General features: G+C 35.2%; 1 protein-coding gene across 3 annotated transcripts; it reads left to right on the forward strand.

Moving 5' to 3' along the window:
- Positions 1–351: 351 nt before the first annotated feature.
- LOC127844582 (aurora kinase A-A-like) lies at positions 352–27,069 on the forward strand. 3 transcript variants are annotated; one of them, XM_052374950.1, is made up of 8 exons: positions 352–474; positions 8,339–8,474; positions 9,273–9,380; positions 10,305–10,384; positions 15,837–15,975; positions 22,834–22,982; positions 23,795–24,026; positions 24,983–27,069. In XM_052374950.1, the coding sequence occupies exons 2-8, from the start codon at positions 8,373–8,375 to the stop codon at positions 25,079–25,081; spliced, it is 909 nt and encodes a 302-aa protein (XP_052230910.1). In that variant the 5' UTR covers positions 352–474; positions 8,339–8,372; the 3' UTR covers positions 25,082–27,069. The 3 variants fall into 3 exon arrangements, with proteins under 3 accessions (XP_052230910.1, XP_052230909.1, XP_052230911.1); XM_052374949.1 differs by having other exon boundaries at positions 8,339–8,469; positions 9,269–9,380; XM_052374951.1 differs by lacking the exon at positions 352–474 and adding an exon at positions 7,293–7,310.
- The last annotated feature ends 545 nt before the right edge of the window (positions 27,070–27,614 follow it).

Consider the following 27,614-nt stretch of genomic DNA (forward strand, 5'->3'; position numbering starts at 1 on the left):
TTGCTAAATCGAAAATTTTTAAGTATGCTATTAACTTATTAAGCGATGTTTTATTGTATGCCTCCGATAAGTATTACCCCGGTATTATCAATAGATTGCAAAGAAGTTGATCTGGTCCAATTGACATTTGCTTTCACATGATTTAGAATCCTGTTATCGAGCATGTTAAGTACATCAAATTGATTGACATAGAATCAGAAACCTTAAAACCTTAAAAGGACAGCGCATTATAACAATTTATATTAAGTGACAGTCTTGTTTTAATTTCATTTGAAAAGTAGTATCTAGCCCGTAAAGGCTGAATATCATAGTGGTGCTTTACCTATAAATAATCATCCAATCAAAAAATATGTTACGATACTCAATTCTACCAATTGAAATTGTCGTTGCAAATTTGAAAGACCGAATAAACAACTTTATTTTGAATCCAATTTAATTTTAGTTTGAGTTGATTATAAAGAGTTAAACGACCAAGTAAGTATCTGATTCGATTCCAAGACAGATGACACAATGTTTTAAGACAAAGCGTACCAGTTATTCACCCAATTATCAGTGAAATACATGACATTCAGTTTTAAACATGTCAATTCATATTTCGATATGGTTAGTAGGACCAGAGGCAGAGGACAAACATTTTGCTCTTTAAATCTTGAAAGAACGAGTGCATTTTCCAAAAGCTGTTGTTCTTCAAGAAGAGTGACATACACGCCATACCGCCCGGATTGTCCCGGAAATGAAGAACGTATCCCGCAGTCCCGGAAATCTGTCAAATGTCCCGTATTTTACAAAATCCATATATTCATGAACCTTATCTTAGTCTTAACTGCACCTCAAATCTGTGTTCCTACTAATCCGCAGCGTGCCCATGCCTACCCAAATAGACCAATTCACGCGTGACGTCACGCGCACCTGCGTGTCTTTATCCGTGCTACTCTGGTAGGCAAAAGAGAGACACGATCAAAGGGGAGATATCGAGCACGATATTTATTGTCACGCTCTACATCTATATTAAATACATTATTTAATATATTTTGATATGTATACGATCATTTTTAGATTTTAGATTTAAACATCCCAAAAGTTGTTGTACTGTACTCAAACAAATAAGAATAAAAACAAACAATAAATAGATCGATTCCATGCACACAGCATATACTAACCTACCACTATGATAATCCATAATCCATCTGTTATTAAGTATGTACAATTGCTGCAACTAAAGAACAGGGTCTGAACTAATAACACTTTGTTTATGTGTTAAGGAATCTTTGAGTATCAGATCAAATTTGTTAAATCGTATAACGTAATTTACCCATTGTTCATCTTATGTACCCCAATATACATTTGATTTATTCATATTGTGTTTGGTGAAATATGTTTTCTGGCGCGTATCAATATCAACCACATGACTGTGATGTTGACGAGGTACATTGTGCAAGTCAACTAAAAAAAGTCTTCCAAAACATTGAACTAAATTTTACAATTATATCATTCTGTAATCTGACCATAGCTGATTACATCAATCCACTCATTATAAACTCGGTAGTATTATTGGCAAAATATTTTATTTTTAAATGCAAACAGGCAAACGGGAAAAAAACAACACCATAAATAGATTTTCTTGTGTCCTTTTAATAATATAATTTAACATCAGGAATTAATCGCGACTTTACAAAATAAATTACATATATTGTATATTCGTTGTGCGCTTTTTATGCTCAATGGGTACACCTACCCTAAAAAAAATGTAAATATACTTTGTGACATAGTTTCACCTACCTTAAAGCAACATATATGTATTTTTATTGTTTTATTTTATGCTTTCCGGTGGTTTATAGAGGAATATCAGTGAATTGAAACTGATAATTTCACTGTTTCAAACAGTGAAAATTATCAGTGAAAATTATCGATAATTTTCATTGTTTACTGTGAAATGACGTCATTTTTTGGACGAAATGCGAAAAAAGCATAAAATAAAAAGAAAATTTGTTGGATTTGGCGGAATATCGATTTATTATGTTGACGATGGGAGTAAAAAGGAAATTACTAAAAAAATATTGTCTGTCTGTCTAGGAAAACTAACACTTTGACACATTAAATTAATTTAATTTAATTGGTTTGATTTGATTGTTTGCATCAAGCTTAAAATCGTGTTAGCCTTTGTATTCCGGTGTTTAATTGCCCCCTTTGTTCGGCACAAGCCGATTATCTCGTTTTGATCAGATATTGTCCCTACTTAACTAACAGCAAAGTGTAATAAAATACAGCAGGGACCTATACAAACAATAGGTCCCTGACCACAGGTGGTATATGAAAGTCTGGTCATTAAACACAATTGATGGTACCACCATGTCTTCTCTTTCTAGTAGTATTGAGCAGTTATTTGGGGTTGAGTAATATACCGCCAAAGTTCAACTGTTCAATTAGATCTGCTACATATCGTAAAAAAATATATAATAATTTGTCCAGTATATATTAACAGAAAATGTACGCTTTGAAGATACTAGCCTGTTTGCCGGTAATTTATAACAAAACGTATTTAATAAATGGTAAATGTACATATAATCATTAAACGTATTTAGCGGGTACCGGTTAATTAAAACTACGTCATTCCGTTTGAAGATTGAATGTTACAGCCATGCACAAACGACACCATGAAAACAAGAAATTACGTATGACTACCGGGGTAAATAATATTTACGAAAAATAAAAACAATGTAGATATATATTATAAAATGTAAGATATTTGTCACTCATATACACTTGTAAAGGAATTTCAATATACATGAATTCACAGGTTAATTTGCATCATGTGAAGTTGTGTTTTTCAGTTGTATGTAACGATTCATCTATAGTGTTATTCACCTTAAAAACAAATCATCCAATTTAAAAGAAAATGATCATAACATTTAAATACTGTCATGCACTTCGCTTTAATAGGGCTTTGTTGTACCGGTATGTCAGATTTTAATGCACCCCTTTTCTTTCACTCATTTTTTTTTACCACACTTTCGTACTCATACAATTGATAATTATAATTATATAATGGGATGCTTTATTATTTTTTGTAATTTTTGAAGTCCTTCTGCAAGAAATACATCGGCTAATGCATAGCTTTGTTTTGTGAAATTGTCGGTGTTTAGTCTTCAGACCACCTTTACCTTGATGCTAATGACTAACAAGTATATATTTTTTATAGATAAGAATACATGTATTAATTAAACAATATTGACATTAAAAATGCAATATCTTTAATAGTATTTAGGTGTTATGATGTTGTTGTTAATGTTTTCGATATATTGACTAAACACGTGCCATTATCATTTTGACATAGTGTTTATCGTAACTGTACCCAGTGCTTTTTGACTACCAGCGCATCCCGCATGCGCGAAAATTCGGAATCAAAACAATAACAATGAATTGGTCTATAGGTGACTACGCTAAGTGTCAAAATCGATCAATTAACAGGGGTCCTGTTATCATATTGATTGTCTCACGTTAGCTAAAGAAACTTCAGCATACAGTTTATGGTGGACAAACCAGTTATCGAACACCTAAGAAATTTCCGTTAAATTACCTTAAAATTGAAACACAAAAACATTTTGTTTTAACAAATGACTAACAGTTCAATCATTAAATGATTTATCTGTAAAGTTTTCCAGCAAACTACCTTCAAGAATTCATAACAATGATTCCCTGGTTATTGTCACCTCTAGCAGACAAAACAAAATGGCGGCCAATGTAAACATGACCTATTACCCGACATTTCATAAATACTACTCCAGTATATACCAAGTCACATGAATATCACGTGACCCGGACTCGGCAAAAAAATCTGTGTCTTCTGCAATCAAAATTGCAAACGGAAACATGCTTTTTGGTGTGTAAATGCACGTTTTGATAAATGCATTCAAAAAGCAATAGCTAAAAACACATAAAACGGTGTAAATAACAATAAATGCATTCCTTTAACCTGTTTTCGGCGCATTTGTTTTAAGCTAAGTAGGCAAGTAGGGCATGGACTTCATGTACGACCATTTGTTTATCAATGTGTCGTCATGCGCACTTTTGCGCATGTGCATACAGAACCAAAATAAAACGTCTGATAATAGGTGCTGTTGGATAACAGGTACTTACACGATATATAGTATTGACAGACATGTACGCTGAAGCAGTGCTCCAGCTAGGATTTGAAAAGGGCAGGGGGGCTTTTTTGTCAAAAGGGCACTTTTGACGCGCAGTATTTTGTGAAAAGGGCACTTTCGACGCGCAGTATTTTGTGAAAAGGACACTTTCGAGCGCGCGGGTATTTCTGGAATGCTTTCTATTGCATGTTCATTTATATGTTATAAATAATTGTATTAATCACATTATTATAAAACCATTAAAATATAATGTCTACAATGAGGATTAAACTAATTACAATGTAATAAGAGATTTATGAATTATCATATGTGAAAAAAAAATAAAAAAAAAATATTATTTTATTTTTTTTTGAGGGGGGGGGGGGGGCAGGGCGGAGGTTTGGGAGGGCAGGGCGCGGCGCCCTTCGATTTAGGCCTAGCTGGAGCACTGTGAAGCCAACCCCGTATCGAAAGTCAACCAGAGTTGTAACATATTTATGTCACCCTATAAATCAAAGAAAGCTCATTTTCTTGGATACATTTCTACATATATTGGTGAATGAATATAAATTACTGCATCGGGGAATATTTAAAGGTTCAAATGTTTCAAATGCATCTTACAATAGATGAAAATATGTTACAATTTGTTTACAAAACAAGCCAGAATAATCGAAAATACCGGGAAATGTCATTCTGAATTTGAAAATACTTGAGCACATGGTATGTTACTATAAATACAAATAACGTCATATGACCGTGAAGTCTCGGAGATTCGCATTTCAAGAAAGTCTGTCACATCGCTGTTTTTCTCGATATGTAAGAGCAGAAAAGATAAATTTTAAATGTTTAAGATAGTAGTTTGTGAAAGAATATATCAGTTAAATGTGAAAAATTTCAATCTTTCCGATCAAGTGGTTGATTTGGGCCAATAACTGCATTTAAAAGCTGTTTTGGACAGGTCTTTGTTAACTGTGAACTGTTTGGGAATTTCTGGTTGACTTTCCTAATGGGGTTGGTCCATAACTATAAAGTCACGCCAGTCAAAAATCTTAAAAAGCGACATTTAAAGTTATGATAGCAAGAACTATTCTCATGTTCGCAGTGAAACCGAAAAGGCGGTATTGTTTAATATCTCAATTCTATTTCAATTTAATCTTTCAAACATACTAAATTATGAAAAATGCAATGAATATAGTGCAAACATGTACAAATGTAATAATGAGAGAGTAAGTAAAAAAATCCCCCAAAAAGGGAAACGCCGCGAAAATTCCCCCTCCTAAGGGCTGCAGACCCCTTCCCCCAAAGTAGTGTGAGGGTGCTGGTCTTGTTTATAAGCCCCAGTAACTATAACAATACAAATAATAAGTGAATTTGAATTGCATTCGCCATATAAAAACGTCCACAGGGATTTCAATAGACGCCGAATCCTGCGTTTTGACGCGAGCAAATTAAAAATGACTCGTTTTTGACGCAACCCTTTTTTCTGCAGTGCGTCATTTTGACGCATCGAAAATTTGACCCGTGCGTCAGTCAGTTAACATCTCGAGTTCCATGGTAATAAATCCCATTGTGCTCCTAATTGAAATTAATGTTTCAGTATTTGAAACTCAGTCTATAATCGAGGGAATTATCCGGGCGTTGTTTATCTTATCGCATCTCCTCCAATACACATGTCACCTTCTAAATAGTGCGTGCGCACTAACTGGGTAATTACAGGGTATGCACAGGGCTTAAAAAGTGCTTGAAAACGATTCCTAGGCTTGAAAAGCCCTTGAACAAAGGTTGGCCATAAAAAAAGTGCTTGAAAAGTGCTTATTTCATGTAAAATAGCTTTGAAAATGTTTATTTCTTTTCAAAATTACATGTATCATCGCTTTAATTATAAACTTAAATCGTTCTTAAGGGAAATATTACGAAAAATTATCATAAATTCCTTCTTCGCGCAAAAAGTTGAGTACGAAATATATAAGTTTCGTAAACTATTGAGTACGAAACGTTATGTGTACACGTCACAGATTATGTGTACTACGTCAGAGGTTCTCCATTGTGATCAATTTTCGCGAGTAAAAATGCAGCGATGGGGAAGTGTCATTTCAAACCAGGGTGGTTAACTGAATATTCCTGGGTACAGAAAACAAATGACATTCAAAAAGCACATTGTCGGTTCTCTATGAAGACCGTTGATGTTTGAGGATGGGGGAAAGCGCTTTGAAAAGCCATGAGAAAGGGGAAACCCACAAAGATTACATGAAATTGAGAAGCAATGTGTTTGTTTGTAATAACTTTAAAAAGTAAATACATACAGTTAGTACAGCAGTTTAGAATCGCCCGGCAAAAACGTTTATTCTTTTTACCACATTTTTTTTTTTCGGGATTTAGTGTAAATGTGAGAAGATGTAAAAGTAAAGGGTAATATTTATTTTGTATGATAACAGCTTAGGTCAGACGGCATATGCAGTTTTTTGTCATAAATAGCCAATTAAAGTCCAACCTTAGGAAAATTATAAAAAATCATTCAGCTTACAGAATAATATTAGTATTTCAAAACATTGTCATAGCATTTGTTTTTAATCAGCAAAAAGTTTATTTGAAAATAATAAAGCCTTCTAAGTTCTATATCCATATGCACATTTCAACACATAACTCATTCAATCAGTTCCGGTTAACTTTTTGCTGCATTTTTCCACCCTGTAAGCTATTTACAAAAGATTTCTTGCTAAAACTTTGTTAATTTATTCCTTTACCTAATGTATACCTTAAACACTTATCATTTTGTTTTTATTGGGGCATTATGGAAAATTAAATACAAATTAATCGGAACTGCTGATTATCCGGAACTGGTTGACAAACTGTATGTGAGACTCATTGAGTTAAGGATGGATAACATGTATGTAATAACTAGAAATAACATGTATGAGTTATTGTGGAAGAAGTTTAATTTGTTTGAGCAAATAAATGATATTTACTGTGTTAAACTTGCTTGAAAATGCACTTTTTTAAGGAAACTAACGTACGGTTCTCGGCCTTGAAAATGAAAATTTGGTCTTGAAAAGTCCTTGAAAATGCTTGAATTAAGGTTTGAGAATTCTGTTTGAACCATGAATTAGCAGCAGAGATTACGTGATAATTGATTGACCACCCGATAATTGCAGGTTTTTTTGCAAACTTGCAGACGGCACGGTTAAAGTAAGTAGGCAAAAGTAATTAAAGAAAAAACAAAATTGATCAACGGTCTATTAATTACGTAGATCTTCTAGTAAGTTTTGTCAGTTTGTTAATCCATCGATGATTACGAGTAACACCCATCTTATATAAACTGGAATCACAGTTCATTTTTTTATACTTACATATTTCGGACATGTGTAGTATTCGGATAAACAGTAATAGATATACTAGATGTTCCATGCATTTTGATTGTGTTTTGTTAGAAAAGCTATCATAAGGATGATGATAATATAATGACGATAAATATGTGATGAAAAGGTGCTACCGGTACATATCTTAAATTACTTAAATGTGTTAAAAGACTTAAATGTTTTAAAAGGAAGTAGATTTTAATGTACCAATTCATTAAAATATGTTGTGTTTTTTTTCATCAAGGTATTGTTATTTAATAAAGCTATATAACTTTTTAAGATATTATGCTACTCTTAGAGCATATTTTTATCTAAAAAATTGAATAATACAGACAAAAACACAACACGCTTCAAAATTGACCCCAGCATTTTTCAATTTGACACCTCAAAATTTCAGTCCAGGGGTCATTGACTCCTGGTTTTTAAAATCTATTGAAATCCCTGATCCAGCTGATTCGATCACGCGTTTTCTGCAGAAGATGTGACATGTGTACACACAAAAGCAATTTGGTGCTCTTTTCTAACTCGAAAAACACGTGGCTTGTATCTAGTAATGGAAGTAGTAATGTTTAATTTGACGTTAATAAATCTAGTGTATTTTGGATATGCTTTCGAACTTAGCAATTTACGATGTGAAATAAAATGCGTACCAAAAATGCATATATGTTTTTAAATATTGCTATATGTATAAAAGTCCTGGAAAATTGAACTCGATGTCCCAGAACATCTGAACATCTTTTCAAAGTGCTAAATTGGCAAATGTCATTGTGAGCCCTGCAAAACGTAGGCCCTTTTAAAAATGTTTGCCTTTCTTATTCATTTCATTGAATTATGTACATTGTATTTGTTACAATTTAGGTAATGGATCCGAGAGTGTCAGAGCAAATCAAAGATGAACGAGTGTTACAGACGATTAAAGATGAGAACCTTACAGAGGGAGGGGCTGCAGGTGCCCCAGGGGGAGACTTTCAAGGGGGACAGAAAGAAAAGTAATGTTCTTGTAATAGTGATTATAACCCCACAAACAAAGTCAGTCAGTTGGTAATTCTGCCTGTCAATAAGTTTGATTTCAATGTTATACATTGTAAAAAATTTCAGTAGTCTTTTGTAGTTTTTTTCTGCTTTTGTCTATGTTTTTATTAATGCAAAAAGAGCGTGTTGTTGCTATGTTATGCATATATTCATATTATCAGTAATATAAGTACATGTATTGTTGATGCTAAGACAGGCTAACAAATGTTATTAATTTAATATTTTTTATTTACAAATGCATGCTTACGTCACCGGTAATACGGGTGCCCAGGATATACTCTGATTTTGTATTGTATTAAAGGGTCTACTGGGTCCACCAACATCAAATGTGTACACAGGTTATTGAAATTGCGACTGAATTGCCACTCATCTTGGGATCATGAGAATTCATAGTGATCTGACGGTCACAATGCAAAAAGTAGCATTATTTAGTGTTTTATGTTTTAGTGTTATGTATATGGAGATTTTCAAAATTTATATTTTTATGTCCCCCACCCCCCACCCATTATAGACTTTAGTGGGGGACATATTGTTTTTGTCCTGTCTGTTGGTGTGTTTGTTTGCCCCAACTTTAACATTTTGCTATAACTTTTGCAATATTGAAGATAGCAACTTCATATTTGGCATGTATGTGTATCTCATGGAGCTGCACATTTTGAGTGGTGAAAGGTCAAGGTCAAAGGTCAAATTTATAGCTTCAAAGTGGCGCAGAAGGGGACATAGTGTTTCTGACAAACACATATCTTGTTGTTGTAGAAAGCGATGGTGTCTGGAAGACTTTGAGATTGGAAAGCCGCTGGGCAAAGGCAAATTTGGGAATGTATATCTGGCGCGAGAGAAGAGCAGCAAATATGTAGTAGCATTAAAGGTATGAAAGATAGCCAACATTGTTTATACTTATTCCTTCTCAGCTTTTTTATGTCCCCCACTATAGTAGTGGGGGACATATTGTTTTTGCCCTGTCTGTCTGTTGGTCCGTTGGTCTGTTTGCGCCAACTTTAACATTTTGCAATAACTTTTGCTATATTGAAGATAGCAACTTCATATTTGGCATGCATATGTTTCTCATGAAGCTGCACATTTTGAGTGGTGAAAGGTCAAGGTCATCCTTCAAGGTCAGAGGTCAAATATATGTGGCCAAAATGGCTCATTTTATGAATACTTTTGCAATATTGAAGATAGCAACTTGATATTTGGCATGCATGTGTATCTCATGGAGCTGCACATTTTGAGTGGTGAAAGGTCAAGGTCATCCTCCAAGGTCAGAGGTCAAATATATGTGGCCCAAATCGCTTATTTTATAAATACTTTTGCAATATTGAAGATAGCAACTTAATATTTGGCATGCATGTGCATCTCATGGAGCTGCACATTTTGAGTGGTGAAAGGTCAAGGTCAAGGTCATCCTTCAAGGTCAGAGGTCAAATATATGTGGCCCAAATCGCTTATTTAATGAATTCTTTTGCAATATTGAAGATAGCAACTTGATATTTGACATGCATGTGTATCTCATGGAGCTGCACATTTTGAGTGGTGAAAGGTTAAGGTCATCCTTCACAAGGTCAAGGTCATCCTTCAAGGTCAAACATCATATAGGGGGACATTGTGTTTCACAAACGCACCTTGTTTAAAGAAATAATTTCTATGCATAGAAAAGATTTTAAATAGTAAATGTTTTAACTGCCACTGAATACAAATGGACTGTACTGTAATGCAAACACATTGTCAATCGCTAGAATCTCTCACAATGATCTAAATAATTATTGCTCAAGCCCCATCCTGTTTATTTCAGGTCTTATTTAAATCACAACTTCAAAAGTCAGGTGTGGAACATCAACTTAGGAGAGAAATAGAAATACAGTCACATTTGAGGTAAGAGATTAAAGCTAGTGTCTTAAACTGCAATTCACATAGTCAAACTGGTTGCTCATGTTTATGAATAATGAGGACACCCTTAAAAATTCTTTTGTTTTGGCATAACCTGACCGACCCACTAAAATCGGGCCGACTGAATTTTTTTTTTCACTTTCAAAAAAAAAATTTTTTTTGCTTGCTGAAAATTCTTTCCGCTAAATTCTGCCTTTCCGCTTTTTATCCTTTCCAGTTATTTGCGTCATTTAATTGAATGCTCTTTCAAGGATATCTAGAATAGCAATGAACAAAACGAGTACTGGTATTTATTTGAGTCGCCTATTTATTTGACATATGCATATGCGATTAATTAGACTTTAAATACAGTTAAACCGCTCCTGTTTTTCTCGCATCCCTTTAATTAAATTACGCTGCTGTCATTCAGGATAGTTTGGGAGTAAAAAAACTAATTTATTAATTATCACCGTTCAATTTAATTCGGCAATTGGCAGAGATGTGTAATATTATCGCCATATAACTAATTATTTAATTATCACCTTTAATTCAGATGGTTAAATATTTGGAAGAAAGATGAAGTGGTCAGCTTAGAAAAATTTATTGACGGGTATTGTCACGTTTTTGTTTTATTTGTTTATCTCTAGCGACCGGCCGCTATTTTGATGGCAGACTGCAATATATAAATGTGTATTCAAATTATACAACATCTGCACATAAATGACCCAATATTATCCGATAGCTCCACCCTTTCTCATGTTTCATTCATAAACGTCATGTCATATGAAAGCGAGCTCAATTTTGATTGGCCAGCTACCATGTGCACTTCAATAAAAATAAGGTCAGGTCAAGCGATGTCTAATCGGGTAGAGACCGGGTTTTGTTAATTGTTCGAATTGCGAACAATTTCATTGAAACAAAGAGACAAATATAGAAAACCAGTCCGGATTAAAATTGCAGATGTTTTCAACGAAATTTTACTAGATTTTTTATTTTTCGCAATTTAGATTTTTCTTCAGCCAAATTCTCAATATTTTTGCAAATGGTGCAGATGGCTCAAATGGCGAACGGCAGCACGAGCATTGTGAACGTGTTATTATTGGAATAAATGCTCACTTTATCAGTGCTCGCGCTGTCGTTTGCTATTTGCAAAAATATAGCGAATTTGGCTCAAGAAAAATATAATTTGCGAATATGCTAAAAACTCGTTAAATTTCATTGAAAACATCCGCCATTTTAATCCGGATTGTTTTTTTTTAAACTATTTTTTTCTCTTTGTTTCCATGAACGTTTTGAAGCACATATAGTAGTTGGCCAATCAACATTGAGTTCGCTATGGGGTAATATTAGGTAATCAGGCTTTTTCTGCTCTATGCCACGGGTCCCAAATTCGGCCCCATTCCCCAATGCAAATCTGGTTGTTTTTTTCCCAATTGAAAAAAATTCCCAATTCCAAAAAAAACAAACTTTTTTTTTTACCTTAAAATATACTAGAAATGGCGCGGCAGAGGCCGACGCGTATCCCCACGCCGAATGTTTGACCTAGGTGTGCCCCAGGGTTGGTAATGGGGCCATGCATAGCTGAGATTGACCGTATTGTCATAAGAGAAGTTCATCATCAATTAGAAGAGAATTGGTGTAGAAATGAAGAAGTTATAGTAAAAGGCAATTTTGGGTGGGTGTGACATATGTGGGCAGGGCGCCCCAGGGTTGGTAATTGTGCCATGCATAGTTGAGATTGACCGTATTGTCATAAGAGAAGTTCAGTATCAATTTGAAGTGAATCGGTGTAGAAATGAAGAAATTATAGTAAAAGGCAATTTTGGGCGGGTGTGGTCTATGTGGGCGGGGCCCCAGGGTTGGTAATGGGGCCATGCATAGTTGAGATTGACTGTATTGTCATAAGAGAGGTTCAGTATCAATTTGAAGTGAATCGGTGTAGAAATGAAGAAATTATAGTAAAAGGCAATTTTGGGTGGGTGTGGTCTATGTGGGCGGGGCGCCCCAGGGTTGGTAATGGGGCCATGCATAGTTGAGATTGACTGTATTGTCATAAGAGAAGTTCAATATCAATTTGAAGTGAATCGGTGTAGAAATGAAGAAATTATAGTAAAGGCAATTTTGGGTGGGTGTGGTCTATGTGGGCAGGGCCCCAGGGTTGGTTATGGGGCCATGCATAGTTGAGATTGACCCTAATGTCATAAGAGAAGTTCAGTATCAATTTGAAGTGAATCCGTGTAGAAATGAAAAAATTATAGTAAATGGAATTTTTTGGTGGGTGTGGCCTATGTGGGCGGGCGCCCCAGGGTTGGGATTGGGGCCATGCATAGTTGAGATTGACCCTAATGTCATAACAAAAGTTCAGTATCAATTTGAAGTGAATCCGTGTAGAAATGAAAAAATTATAGTAAATGGAAATTTTTGGTGGGTGTGGCCTATGTGGGCGGGGCGCCCCAGGGTTGGGAATGGGGCCATGCATGGTTGAGATTGACCGTATTGTCATAAGAGAGGTCCAGTATCAATTTGAAGTGAATCGGTGTAGAAATAAAGAAGTAAATGTAAAATAACCTAAAAAAATGAGTGATAATTTTTGACGCGGCCCCACCCCAACCGCTATAACTTTTGACCCAGGGGTCAGATCAAAATTCCAAATAGTGCAGGGTGGCACATATGCTCATAGCTACCATGTGTGTAAGTTTCAAGGTTCTAGTGCTTTTAGTGTAGGAGGAGATAGAGGCCAGGACGGACGGGCAGACAGACAGACGGACGGACGGGCGGACGGACGGCGGAGATAACCACAATATCCCCACCTTTTTTTCAAAAAGCGTGGGGATAATAAGTTAACCTGATCCGGTGTAGAAAATAGAAAGTGTTGCATAATTAAATCATCTGTTGCCTTGAATTTGTTTTAAAAACTGTAAAATATGTTAATGATTATTTAAGACTTTCCTTATTTTCCTCAAAATCCGGCGCTTCGCACGATTTTTTTCACCTCAAAAAAGGCCAGGCCTTTTCCCCAAATTCAGATTAAAAAACCTGCACTTATCTCACATGTTCATAATACTTTGTAAAATTTTAATAATAAGTTATCAAAATAGTCGTTATTTACCAGTTAACGGCTTTTTTGAAATATAAGAAACACCATTTACATGCGATAATTTTTCCCAATTGAGCCAATTTTGCGAATAATTTTTTTCCCAAAATGGGGTTTTTATGACGCGAAATTCCCGAAATTCAAGTGTGGCGTATTCCCAAAATGGAGCGGAAAAAGCCTAGTAATTCATGCGCAGTTAATGGAATACACAGTTGAAATTGTCATCTGCCTGCAATATAATGGCCGATGGCAAAAGTCGTATAAAAAATAAGCAAATGGAAATAAGCGTAACACTCTTTAAATTATTTTTAAGCTGATCACTTTACAACTTTCTACCGTCTATCGATCTTAATAAAAGGATAATAATTAAATAATTAGTTACATGTCAAAGATGTTACACCTTTCTGTTCTTGATTGAAATTAAAATGTAATGATTACTTTGTTGCTTTTTACTCACAAACTATGCTATTGTAAAGTAATATGTCAACCAAATAGTATATTAATTTCATGTGCAAAATGCGTACACTTTTCGGACTCTCGTTTGCTGATAAAGTATTTTTTGTCGATTATATTATATTTTCGATGTTCTTTATAAAAAAATATAGACTTACAAATACACGTGAGGTGATACGAACGGTGCAGAAAAATATTTACCAATTTTCATTTCATAAGGCAGAAGACTTGGAGCTTTATTTGATAATTACCTTTCAGTTTGGTATATGTCGGAGTTTAATTTCAGAAAAAAAATGCTAAAAAAAATCCCTACCTACCTACCCACCCAAATTTACGTGGGTCGGGTTATGCCAAACAATTTTTAACCAGGTTTTCCGAAGGAAAAAACTGGTTATTAGATTGGCGAATGCGGGCGGGCTGGCGGGCTGGCTGGCTGGCGGGCTGGCTGGCTGGCTGGCGGGCTGGCGGGCTGGCGGAATAAGCTTGTCCGGGCCATAACTATGTCGTTCATTGTCAGATTTTAAAATCATTTGGCACATTTGTTCACCATCATTGGACGGTGTGTCGCGCGAAATAATTACGTCGATATCTCCAAGGTCAAGGTCACACTTTGAGTTCAAAGGTCAAAAATGGCCATAAATGAGCTTGTCCGAGCCATAACTATGTCGTTCATCGTCAGATTTTAAAATCATTTGGCACATTTGTTCACCATCATTGGACGGTGTGTCGCGCGAAATAATTACGTCGATATCTCCAAGGTCAAGGTCACACTTTGAGTTCAAAGGTCAAAAATGGCCATAAATGAGCTTGTCCTGGCCATAACTATGTCATTCATTGTGAGATTTTAAAATCATTTGGCACATTTGTTCACCATCATGGGATGGTGTGTCCCACGAAAGATTCACGTCAATATCTCCAATGTCAAGGTCGCCACGACTAAAAATAGATTTAAAAAAAAAAAAAAACTTACAAAGGGGGTTAATTTTTTTTGGTCATTTCAAAAGTTCAGTTTGAGTTTTCTCCCTTTATCAGATTTTTTTTTCACAATGAAAACCTGGTTTTGTGACAATTTTGTCCCTTGTTTAAGGATGGCCTGATGTTCATTAGAAAGGACTAGAACCCAACAAGTTAGATGTAGAAATTGGCTAATTAATATGCATTAAAATAAGTCTCATGATTGTTCCTAGTGCAACATAGTACCAGAAGGGGATGGGGGTATACTGAAATCACCATGGAAATTTGTAGATAAAATTTTGTCCAGAATACATCCTCCTTCACTTTAGCATTGACCAATCAACTTTGAAGGCATTGTTTCTTATGATATGAAGTTGTAAATTTGCATTTTTTATAATCCTGCATTAAAAATCAAACTTGTGTCCATTTTTAAACTGCATCAATTTTTTCCCTCTATATAAGGGCCCATAAAAGATACTTTTTTAATTGAGGAAAAGCAACAAAATTCATAATTGCCATCTGAAAAATTCTTAAAAGGAAGGAAAATTACATCACTTTAGTTCCAAAAGTGAATTATCTGCAGGTGAACAAGTAAAATGAGCACTGAAACATTTCAAGCCAAAATGCATGTATATGAATATTTGAAATGGTTTGTGCAATCTTTACCAAGTGATTAAAAAGACCCATAATTCCCAATGTGAAGATTTCATGACGTGATATTTCCCAATTGACTTTTTCAGGGGTTTTTGTGTTAATTATTCCCAAGCGGTATGGTACCAGTACTTTTACCAAATCATGAAATGCCTTAATGGGCCAAAAAAATTGCTAAACTTGAACATTCTTAATCTATAACATGATGCTCACTATGACAAGCGGCGTCATGGATATTGATCGTCAATATTGTTACAAATTCTAGTTTAAGATAAGTCTTAACATATCTGCCCTTGTATTCCATAGGCACGACAACATCCTTCGGCTGTTTGGTTATTTCCACGACAAAACACGTGTGTACCTTATACTGGAGTATGCCCCAAAGGGAGAGCTCTATAAGGAACTGCAGAGGGTCAAGAGATTTGAGGAAAAAATAGCTGCCAAGGTTGGTCATACATATTATCATGCAATTTGATTAGTTATGTTGTTGGGAAAGATTAAGGAACTCGAAGAGGTTCATGTTAATGCAAAAGGAGACACACAGAGAATGAAAAGTTGAATAAATGGGGTGACATTATGTAATAATTGAACAACTCTAGGTAATTTTCACTCTTCGCCTACACTTGTATTGGAAGTTTGTAATTTGCAAAAGAAAATAGAATTAAGAAACATTTTTGTATTGTGTTTACCAGCCTAGACAGTGTGTGGTAATCAAAAGGGAGCAAGGCACAGCAGCCCATTACTTTGCTCTAGATCTTGCTATGCTGTGTTGAAAGACAGGCCTTTTCTTTGCATATGTACGGGGCTGCTAAACGGACCTATTCTGAAAAATAAATGGTTAAAAAAATGCAATTAAATGAGGTTATTTTAATGAAGTGTATTTTGATTATAAAATCTCAAATTAAATTCAATTACCGGTACATCAAAATGTTCACAATTGAACTTTTTAGCTCACCTGAGCAGTGCTCATGGTGTGCTTATGTGATCGCCTTTTGTCCGTCGTGCCCTGCAACATTTGCCTTGTAAACACTCCAAAGGCCACAATTATTGTCCGATCTTCATGAAACTTGGTCAGAACATTTGTCCCATTGATACCTCGACTGAGTTCGCAACTGGGTCATGCTGGGTCAAAAACAAGGTCACTAGGTCAAGAAAAAAGAAAAACCTTGTAAACACTTAAGAACTCACATTAGATGCCAAATCTTCATGTAACTGTGTCAAAATGTTTGTCTTAAAGATATGTTGGTTGAGTTGAAAAATGGCTCCGGTCCGTTGAAAAATATGGCCGCCAGGGGGCGGGGCAGTATTCTTTATATGGCGCTATAGAAACCTTGTGAACACTCTAGAAATCACAATTTTAGCCCAATCATCATTAAATTTCATCAAAACATTGGTTTCATTGATATCTCGTACGTGTGTGTGTCCCAAAACTTTAACCTTGGTCATAGCTTTTGCAATATTGAAAATAGCAACTTGATATTTGGCATGCATGTGTATCTCATGGAGCTGCACATTTTGAGTGGTTAAAGGTCAAGGTCATCCTTCAAGGTCAAAGGTCAAAAAAACAAAGTCAAAAACTTTAACCAAAACTTTAACCTTCTTCATAACTTTTGCAATATTGAACATAGCAACTTGATATTTGGCATGCATGTGTATCTCATGGAGCTGCACATTTTGAGTGGTGAAAGGTCAAGGTCATCCTTCAAGGTCACAGGTCAAAAAAATAATTCAAAGCGGCGCATAAGGGGGCATTATGTTTCTGACAAACACATCTTTTGTTATAAACTGGACGTACAATTACAACTTTTAAATCCCTTGTACGAATTAACAAAAAAATCTGGACGTACTCAGCGTTTTTTTTCTCACCATTTTGGGAATGGGGCCGGGTCCCTTTGGATTGGGAAATTCGCGGAGTTTTTACTAAAATTGGGAGGTTAGTGTTGTTGTTGTTTTGCTAACAAATGCTTCAAAATTATGGATACAAGTGTTCACAGTATTATATTTACTAAGGTTGATCTTATATGGATGGGAGATAAACAAAATAATGATCTAAAAAAAAAAATTTTTTTTTTTTTTTTTTTTTTGGTTCCATTGGGAATTTTTAGCTCCAATTTGGGAAAAATATTATTTTTTTTCCATTGGGAATGGGTTTGGTTACCGGACCCGATTTTGAATGAAAAAAAACACTGTTAACCGATACGTCTGCGTGAGAGCCGCGTGATTTGTTTGTCTCTAACCTAATGGCGCTTTTCGTTAATTTAAATTACCGAAAAGTTTTAGACTGGGTTCCGGTATTATTGTCTATTCTGAGGCGTGATTTCTGGTAACTCGTAAACCTGTCAAAAACAATATGTCTGTGCGCAAGGGCATGCCGGCTTAACCGAAAGCGGTTCAAAAAACACTTTGTTCACTCACTCAACAGTTGTCATATTAACTGGCTACATACGGTCGTCTTACCATCCTGACATTCAAGATGTAAACCCAGAAAAAGAAATTGTCGCCCCGATATTAAACGATTTGATAATAATTATATCAGTGGCTAAAAAGGTAAGAAAACACAATTGGAAACGGATCCAAACAAAAACTGTGGAAGATTGGAAAACCAAATATGATTTTACAGTTAACTGCTAAAGCAATGATTATTTTGAGATGAGACAGTGACATTAGTGTTCCTTTAATTAGCTTACTAATTGACTGTGTTTTCTTGTCAAAAAAATGAAGAAATAGTATTTAGCCATGGGTTTTAATGTGTAGTTGTACAGGGCAACAGATAAGGTTCGTTTTATCGTTTTTACAATTTGTATTTGACAGAAAACGAATAGAAATTAAAAATCAATCGTACAGAAAACAATTATGAAAATGGAAAACTAATTGATATTGATTCTTCGTCGTTTTATTTGTTCCGTTTTCGGCCGTACCGCGTTTAATTATAATAAGTGTATTGTAACCTTTAGTGCCGCCGTAATATTTTCAGTTAGTTCATATAAACACCGTTTTGGGCCGGTGTCAATGTAAAAAGTTACTTCCGCCGAAATAAGTTCGGAAAAAGGTTCTCTTTGAAACGCGGTCGGGTTAGGAAACTTTCATAAACGGCGTGCGCGCCCAATATTTTACAATTAGTTACGAGACCCAAACCGTCGTGAAAAGACATTGTGAAGAGTATTCTATCACATTTTATAGCGCAGGTGACATATTCTGAAATATTCGGCTCAAAACACCGCTGCGATTCCGTGTCTCAAAAACTAACAACATCGTGATTTCCACTGTCTTGTCATCGATTGAGAGGGTTGGGCAATGTAAGTATTATCTGAGACTGCAGGGCAGGAGTGTTGAAACTGGCTTAAACAAAATGACTCCATCATCCATTTGTCAATATACAATTTGTACTAATATTTACAAACAACCATTGTCTGTGTGAATATATAATGACTTAATTTGAATAAGAAATGCTGAGCATTATCAATATCCAAAAATGAAGCGCTAATCTGATCAAGAAATGTATATACGTTTTGATCAAATTGTAAAAAACTAATTGACAAATAGTTTTGAGGGGCAAAAACTAATTGTTACAAAGAGCTTGCAGTGAAAAGAATTGACCCAAAATACAAAATATTATCTGTTGCCCTGGTTGTATTTGCATCATAATTCAGAATGGAAAACCTAATAAAGTAACTGTTTAAGAAGCTAAAATTATTTATTTTAATTGCTGCAAATGTTTCTGTAAAGTAAGTTATACACTTTTCAATATCCAAGAACACGGGTAGTACAGTACTACCTGTATTTTTGGATATGGTAGTACAGGTACTAATTTATTAATTAATTTACCGTTACTAATTTCACAAATCCTTATCTGGAGCTCTGTTGTACGAGTTCGAAAATGGTCCAGATCGGTGAAAAAACATGGCCGCCAGGGGATGGGGCAGTTTTCTCTGTATGTGAATAGTGAAAACATGTGAACACTCTAGAAGTCACATTTTTGGTCCAATCTTCATGAAATTTGGTCAGAACATTTGTTTTCTGGATACGACGGTTGAATTCGGATCGGTAAAAAAACAGGACCACAAGGGGGGTCATTTTCCTTACATTTATATAGTAAAAAAAAGCTTATGAACACTCTAGAAGTCACATTTTTGGCCTAATCATCATGAAATTTTGTTGAAAGATCGATTTTATAGATATCTCGGAAGGGTTCAAAAATGGTCATGATGGGTGGAAAAACATGGCCGCCAGGGGCTGGGGCAGTTTTCTCTATATGTATATAGTGAAAACGTGAACAGTATGCTGAAGAAAGATAACCTGTACAATGTTCATTCTTTCTAATACCAGTAGTTAACTCCCTTGTTAAAACTTGTTAACACTCTAAAGGCCACATTTATTGTCCAATCTTCATGAAGTTTCTTTCTAATACCAGTAGTTAACTCCCTTGTTAAAACTTGTTAACACTCTAAAGGCCACATTTATTGTCCAATCTTCATGAAGTTTGGTCAGAAGATTGGTCTCAATGATATCTTGGATGAGTTCGAAAATGGTTACGTTTGCTTGAAAAACATGGCTGTCAAGGGGCAGGACATTTCCATATATGGCTATAGTAAAATCTTGTTAACACTCTAGAGGCCACATTTATTGTCCTATCTTCATGAAACCTGGTCAGAAGATTCATCCAAATAATATCTTGGAAGAGCTCAAAAATGTTGCTGGTTGGTTGAAAAACATGGCTGTCAGGGGGCGGGGCATTTTTCCTTATATGGCTATAGTAAAACCTTGTTAACACTCTAGAGGCCACATTTATTTTCCGATCTTCATGAAACTTGGTCAGAAGATTTGTCCCAATGATATCTTGGATGTGTTCGAAAATAGTTTTAGTTGCTTTAAAAACATGGCCACCAGGGGGCGGGGCATTTTTCCTTATACATGTATGGCTTTAGTAAAACCTTGTTAACACTCTAGAGACCACATTTATTGTCCAATCTTCATGAAATTCGGTCAGAAGATTGGTCTAAATGATATCTTGGATGAAATCAAAATGGTTATGTTTGCTTGAAAAACATGGCTGCCAAGGGGCGGGGCATTTTTCCTTATATGGCTCTAGTAAAATCTTGTTAACACTCTAGTGGCCACATTAATTGTCCGATCATCATAAAACTTGGTCAGAAGATTCATCCTAATAATATCTTGGACTAGTTTAAAAATGATGCCAGTTGGTTGAAAAACATAGCTGCCAGGGGCGGGGCATTTTTAGTCCCCTACCGGTTTCACCGGAGGGGACTTATGGTTTTGTCTCCGTCCGTCCGTCACACTTTTTTGGATCCTGCGAAAAGTTCTTAATATTTTTTTCATAAAACTTGAAATATGGATAGATAGCAATATGGACATTATGCACATCATTTCATTTTGTTCCTCCGTCAAAAATTCTGGTTGCTATGGCAACAAATAGACTAGAAATACTGCTGAAAATGGTGTTTTTTCTGGATCCTGCGATAACTTTAAAAGTTCTTTATATTTTTTCATGAAACTTGAAATATGGATAGATGGCAATATGGACATTAGGCACGTCATTTCATTTTGTTCTTACGTCAACAATTCTGGTTGCTATGGCAACAAATAGACTGGAAATACTGCTGAAAATGGTGTTTTTTTCTGGATCCTGCGTTAACTTAAAAAGTTCTTAATATTTTTTCATGAAACTTAAAATATGGATAGATGGCAATATGGACATTATGCACGTCATTTCATTTTGTTCATACGTCAAAAATTCTGGTTGCTGTGGCAACAAATAGACTAGAAATACTGCTGAAAATGGTGGTTTTCCGGATCCTGCTATAACTATAAGAGTTCTTAATATTTTTTCATGAAACTTGAAATATGGATAGATGGCAATATGGACATTATGCACGTCATTTCATTTTGTTCCTACGCCAACAATTCTGGTTGCTATGGCAACAAATAGACTACAAATACTGCTGAAAATGGTGTTTTTTTTCTGGATCCTGCGATAACTTTCAAAGTTCTTAATATTTTTTCATGAAACTTAAAACATAGATAAATGACAATATGGAAATTATGCACGTCATTTCATTTTGTTCATACGTCAAAAATTATGGTTGCTATGGCAACAAATAGACTAGAAATACTGCTGAAAATGGTGGTTTTCTGGATCCTGCGATAACTTTTAAAAGTTCTTAATATTTTTTCATTAAACTTGGAACATGGATAGATGGCAATATGGACATTATGCACGTCATTTCATTTTGTTCCTAGGTCTTAAATTTTGGTTGCTATGGCAACAAATAGGCTAGAAATACTGCTGAAAATGGTGGTTTTCTGAATCCTGCAAGAACTTTTAAAGTTCTTAATATTTTTTCATGAAACTTGGAACATGGATAGATGTCAATATGGACATTATGCACATCATTTCATTTTGTTCCTACGTCAAAAATTCTGGTTGCTATGGCAACAAATAAAAAAAAAGATTCTGACAATGGTGGAATTTCTGACAATGGTGGAGCCGGTAAGGGACTTTTATTGCTTCCAGTAGTCTTGTTCCTTTTATGGCTAAAGTAAAACCCTGTTCTGTTGAAAAATGTGGCTGCCAGGGTGTTCACTAGTCATGAAAGTTGGTAAGAACATTTTGTTCTTATGACATCTCGGGCTGCACAGAATAGGTCAGTTTCTTTGAATCTCAGGTGAGCAACTTTGGGCCTTTTCAGGCCCTCTTGTCCAAAAAACAATGGCTAGTACAAGTCCTGAAAGAAAAGGTTCATGGATTTATGAATAAATACCTTTCCAACTGTTTGACAGAGATGAAAAAAGTTGTCTATAAATAAAACTTAAGGACATAGATATGTGTGGTCAGGACATTTCCCAGGCAGTTTAAGCACATCGGATGATTCCCTTCCCCCTTATTGTCCAATGCCTCAATTTCTAAAAAAATGGCCCCTACAACGCTTGATTATTGTTCAATCTAGTCATGTTGTATCATTCCTTTTTACAAAATCCAATCAATGCCATTATGACCACTTTGCCCCAGTGTTAATGGTAGTCAAACATTACTTGTTAGTCGCAGTGATGTTTACAGCGGGCAAACAGGATTTCCAACATACTCGCCTAAATTATATCAGTCAGAGCTTTGATTTTAGCAGGGGCTTGTTTTACAGCCATTGTATTAGACTGTTTTGGTGTTGGCTACTATATTAGATATTGATCGTACTATACATAATTATGTCCAGTAATTTTGGGGGCATGGGAAAGTATTAAAATTGGCACTCAATGTGTATCTTAACCCCTCGTACTATCTCTGTCTCAGTACATCTACCAGTTGGCCAATGCCCTCAAGTACTGCCACAGCAAGAAGGTGATCCATCGAGACATCAAGCCTGAGAACCTGCTTCTAGGAATGACCGCTAACCTCAAGATTGCAGACTTTGGCTGGTCCGTACATGCTCCATCCTCCAGGTTGGCTGTCACTTGTTTTAGGGATGATTTGGGACCAAAATGTGGCTCCATTGCCATGGCGCAATTATTTATCTTAAGCATGATCCTGGTTTTGGTTGATATCAAAGCAAATGTTACAAGTACATATTTAAAACAAATAAAAATATGTCATATTGCATATCTTAAAAAAACACTCCCTCTTTTTTGGTATAATTACCCATCTAAAGAAAGTGATTGTTTTCCTTATTTATTTATACTTTCCCTATTAATGAAAAAGTCCAAATGGTTGTCTGAAATACAAATCACAAAACAAAGGAAAATTGTTTCATTTTTCTCCAAAATTGTGTTTTCAGCATGTGAACAAATAAAATCGATTAGTTGTTTGTAACCTGGGGCACTTGGCTAGATTCAATCAGGTCATTAAAGGCGCATTCCATCAATCAGGCCATTTTCTTTGCAATCGTCCATCGATTTTGCCATCAATGTTTTTATATTTTAACTTAAAAACAAAGAATACATAAATGCAGTTTGGTCAGGAGCTTCTCTGTCTGCTGTGAAGTGGCTTAAGGTTTTGTGGTCTAAATATCACACAGGGAAGCCCCTGACCAGTCAGCGCTTATGCACAGGCTGGTCAGCAACTACCCTGGCTGCATATGGCATAAGATCCATTTTTGCATGATGTGGCATGTATCTTTGTAACATTTTAGGTGTACCACTCTGTGCAGTAAATTAGACTACACAAGTGGACAGGGTAGATCTTAATAAGAGTGCAGCAACTCTTGGGATAAGACCCATTTTCGCATGACGTGACTCATATCATGATAACATTTCAGACGTACCACGTTGTGTGGCACTCTGGACTACCTTCCCCCAGAGATGATCGAGGGGGCGTATCACGATGAGACCGTTGACCTCTGGAGCCTAGGGGTGCTTTGTTACGAACTGCTCGTCGGTAAACCCCCGTTTGAGACCGAGAGTAACAATGAGACATACAGACGCATCACCAAGGTCGATATACGCTACCCCCCATACATGTCACAGGGGGCTAGGGACTTGATCGGCAGTGTAAGTGATTGCAGTTTATTTTGCAGTGCTCCAGCTAGGCCTAACTAAAAGGGAGGACACAGCAACCTGCCCCTTTAGATCACACCCTCCACTTTTAGTTTTAGACCCCATCCATTCCTTTGTTTTTATCTTATTACTTTATTATAATACTTTACCAGGTTTTAAATGAAAATGTCTGTAATATGACATATTTATTTTATATAACACATGCTATATTGTAATTACACCTCAGGGTTAATATAACCATGTGGGCTAAAGTGCCCATTGACAAAAGAGCACTCTGCCCTTTTCACATCCTAGGTGGATTCCAGCTATATAATCAATGCTTGATTGTATGTATAACTAACACTTAACATTTTTCTGGTAACTGCAACAATGTCCATTGTCTTCTTTTATGTAGATTTTCATTTAGAAATTTAAGAACATACTTTAATTTTACTTTCTATTATCAAACTTTAAAACAATCCTGTTAGGGGTTTAGTTTAGCACCCTTATTGTACATCACACTTAAGGTAAACAGTTTTGTGTCATGGGTACACTTAGCAATTGCCATCCGTGACAACATCCTTATAGTCTTATTTCATGCACTCTTAATTATAATCAATCAAATTCTTATTTAAACATAAAGCCAAAGTACACTATAACCATGTCAAGGTTAATAAAATAAAATGTACAAGTCACTGGACAATACTGATCTATCTGAAAAATCATGAGGCCATATAGCCTATAGATGCGGCTTAACTTAAGCATTTTTCATTTGGAGAAAATGTCATTCCAAACTTTTAACAATATATTCCAAACTCATTACAAAATAATTTTGTTAAAAAAGTTAAGAACTCTTCACCAAAAGTAAAAGATCTAAATGTTCTCTCCACATTGTTTGTAGTTGCAATTTAATAATGTCCCATGATCATATCATGTGTCATGATGTTTCACTTGCCCTTGCTATTTGACAGTTGTTGAAGCATGACCCGAAGACAAGAATGCCCCTGGACCAGGTGATGACTCACACATGGATCACTGCCAACTACTGCCCCAAACAGGAACCGCGCTAACACCTGCCAGTGTCATGGAAACAGAGGGTTGCTATGGGATCAGTTGCTTCAGAAAAGAGTCTTTCATCGAGGATATGGGCTTGAAAAAGTTCATATACTTCTAGAGTGTATATGTTTTTTCTAAATAACCTATTTGACCTTGTTTGACAATTCCAGTTTTATTTGTCATTCAGGATGAAATTCATATGGTTTCAACAAAAAACATTTAAATAGACATAACATGAATGTCTAAATTTATGAACAAAGATGTTTTAATGTCATTACATTGGTATTTTGAGGGTAATAGTCAATTACAATAAAAGACACTATTATTTGAGATGTAATGCTTTCGGATAATTTTGTGACATGAAACATGTTTACTCATATCTCCTATATCATATTCTATATGCCTTCCATATTTGTGTTATACAGCCTTTAAGTATTGCATACTAATAAAAGTCTTGGTTATTTTGCCCCTGGCAAGTTTGTAGATTGAAATTGATGATCTGCCATTACAATTTACAATTTGTTTCACTATTATTTTTACTGGGTATTTGGATTATCAGATAACATGTTAATTCCCATTTTTTAAGGGTGAGGATTCTGGATATTATGAGAACATAAAGTTTGAGCATTATATATTCAATCAACTTTGCTTTATTTAACATCTCAATATTGACAGTGAACATGATTGATAAGGAATTATTTGTTAACACTGTAATGCAGACAGTATAAAGTAATAAACAGTCGCTCTGAAGTTAATTTTTCTTTTGACTTCTTGTGATCATTCTGTGATATCAAATTAGATATAACAATGTGCATTAATTTGTGCAGAACAAGGACTGTGTTTACATTTGTGCTTAGAGGTAAAGACTTAACTTACTATGTGTACATCCTTAGATTCTTACATGTGCAATTTCTACATATACCGGTAGTTATAATCTATCCATGCAAGTCCAACTGCTCTGGTTCAATGGAATGTTTGATGTATATGTGATTCTGCTCCTCATTCTCTCCTGCTGCTCATACTAACTACTATATTATAATATTCTTTTATACACTACATGAATCTTAAGTTTTATAACAAAATGTCATGAAATTAAGGTGCTAATTAACTTTTTAAAGTGTATGAACAAAGTTTGCATAACGGAACATTTATACATGTACTTGTTTTTCTCTCTATTTTTACTATTTTTCCTTGTCCAGTAATTGCAGTTGTATATCTTGTACTGGCTAGTAATTAGATTTTTGTTTTTGAAAGATCAATACCAGAATTGTTTATAAAATGCAACAAATATTTTGAATTTCTTCATAAACCTTCAATCTCTGCTGGCATGTATTTATGTGCTTCAATTTAAACAGTATAGTTCAAGTGCTGTTCAGAATGTGTGATCCATGCGTGTAAAAACTAATAACTAATGAATTACTGATGCGTTGTCTGATTTACCCATACTTGATATTGTTGATAGTGCTGATTTCTCTATGTGCACATTTTCAATTTTATATGTTCAGTCATAAGAACAGGCATACATGCGCATTTGCTGGTAGTCATGAAGACAGACATGCATGATATTTTGCTGTTAATGTGTTTACTTTGTTAATTTAACACAAAAATTTTCAATTTAATATTCTTGTAATTAATGTGCTGGTATCGTATTTACCATCTTATCTTTAATCCTTTAAAAGCCAAAAGGTTCTATCATTACCGGTACTTGTGCATGGAAGGATGATAAGCGCTTTTGAATGTTACAATCAACTTACTAAGCATTCTTTTTCAGTAGGAAGAAGAATGGCTTACGGTATGGTCTATTCTGTACTGTCCATCTTTAGTTTTTCTCCATGTGTTTGTGGTACTGGGTGCTGTTCGTTCGATGATTTATGCTTGCTATTGTATTCTTGATGTAATATCTGTAGTGCCAGTATGCACTGATTGTACAGCTGTTTAAATTATATGTTTCATTTGATGCGAAATTGTTATACACTCATTGAATAAAATTCCCAAACCTTTTCTTACTAGAATGTGTTATTTTATGCATGTTCTATGGATGTCTGCTGTATGTTTTTGGGATGCCAATGAATGTCTGGGGTTGGAATTTAAAATAATTATGAACACAGTCCATTTGTCTCCTTTTTTGGGCACATGTATGTTTTTTTCGGGCACGAATCTTGATTGAATATACTCAGGTTACAGGCCTCTGCAAAAATGCGCCTCATTTGCAGATGTTTCTTAAACATCCTTGCATAAGATGCGATTACAAATTTAAATACATTATATATTTAAATTTTTAATCTTATGCGGTCATTGCTGTAAAGCGTTATGCTAATTAGTGCGCAGTTGGTGATGATAGCTGATTCTGAATTAAGTTACAAGTACAGACATTTTAGAAAGATCGTTAACAAGATTGTTTTCTTGATTAATTGATTAATCTGGCATAAGTTTATTGGTGGTGATAAGTTTTTGGCACTCAAAAGTTATTGCTTTAAGGGAAAACACTCAAAACAGTGACTGGTTTATCAGGTTGACATGTGTTGTTTAACAATTCATAAAAAATAT

This window comes from Dreissena polymorpha, chromosome 9 (assembly GCF_020536995.1).
Source record: "Dreissena polymorpha isolate Duluth1 chromosome 9, UMN_Dpol_1.0, whole genome shotgun sequence".
Lineage (NCBI taxonomy): Eukaryota > Metazoa > Mollusca > Bivalvia > Myida > Dreissenidae > Dreissena > Dreissena polymorpha.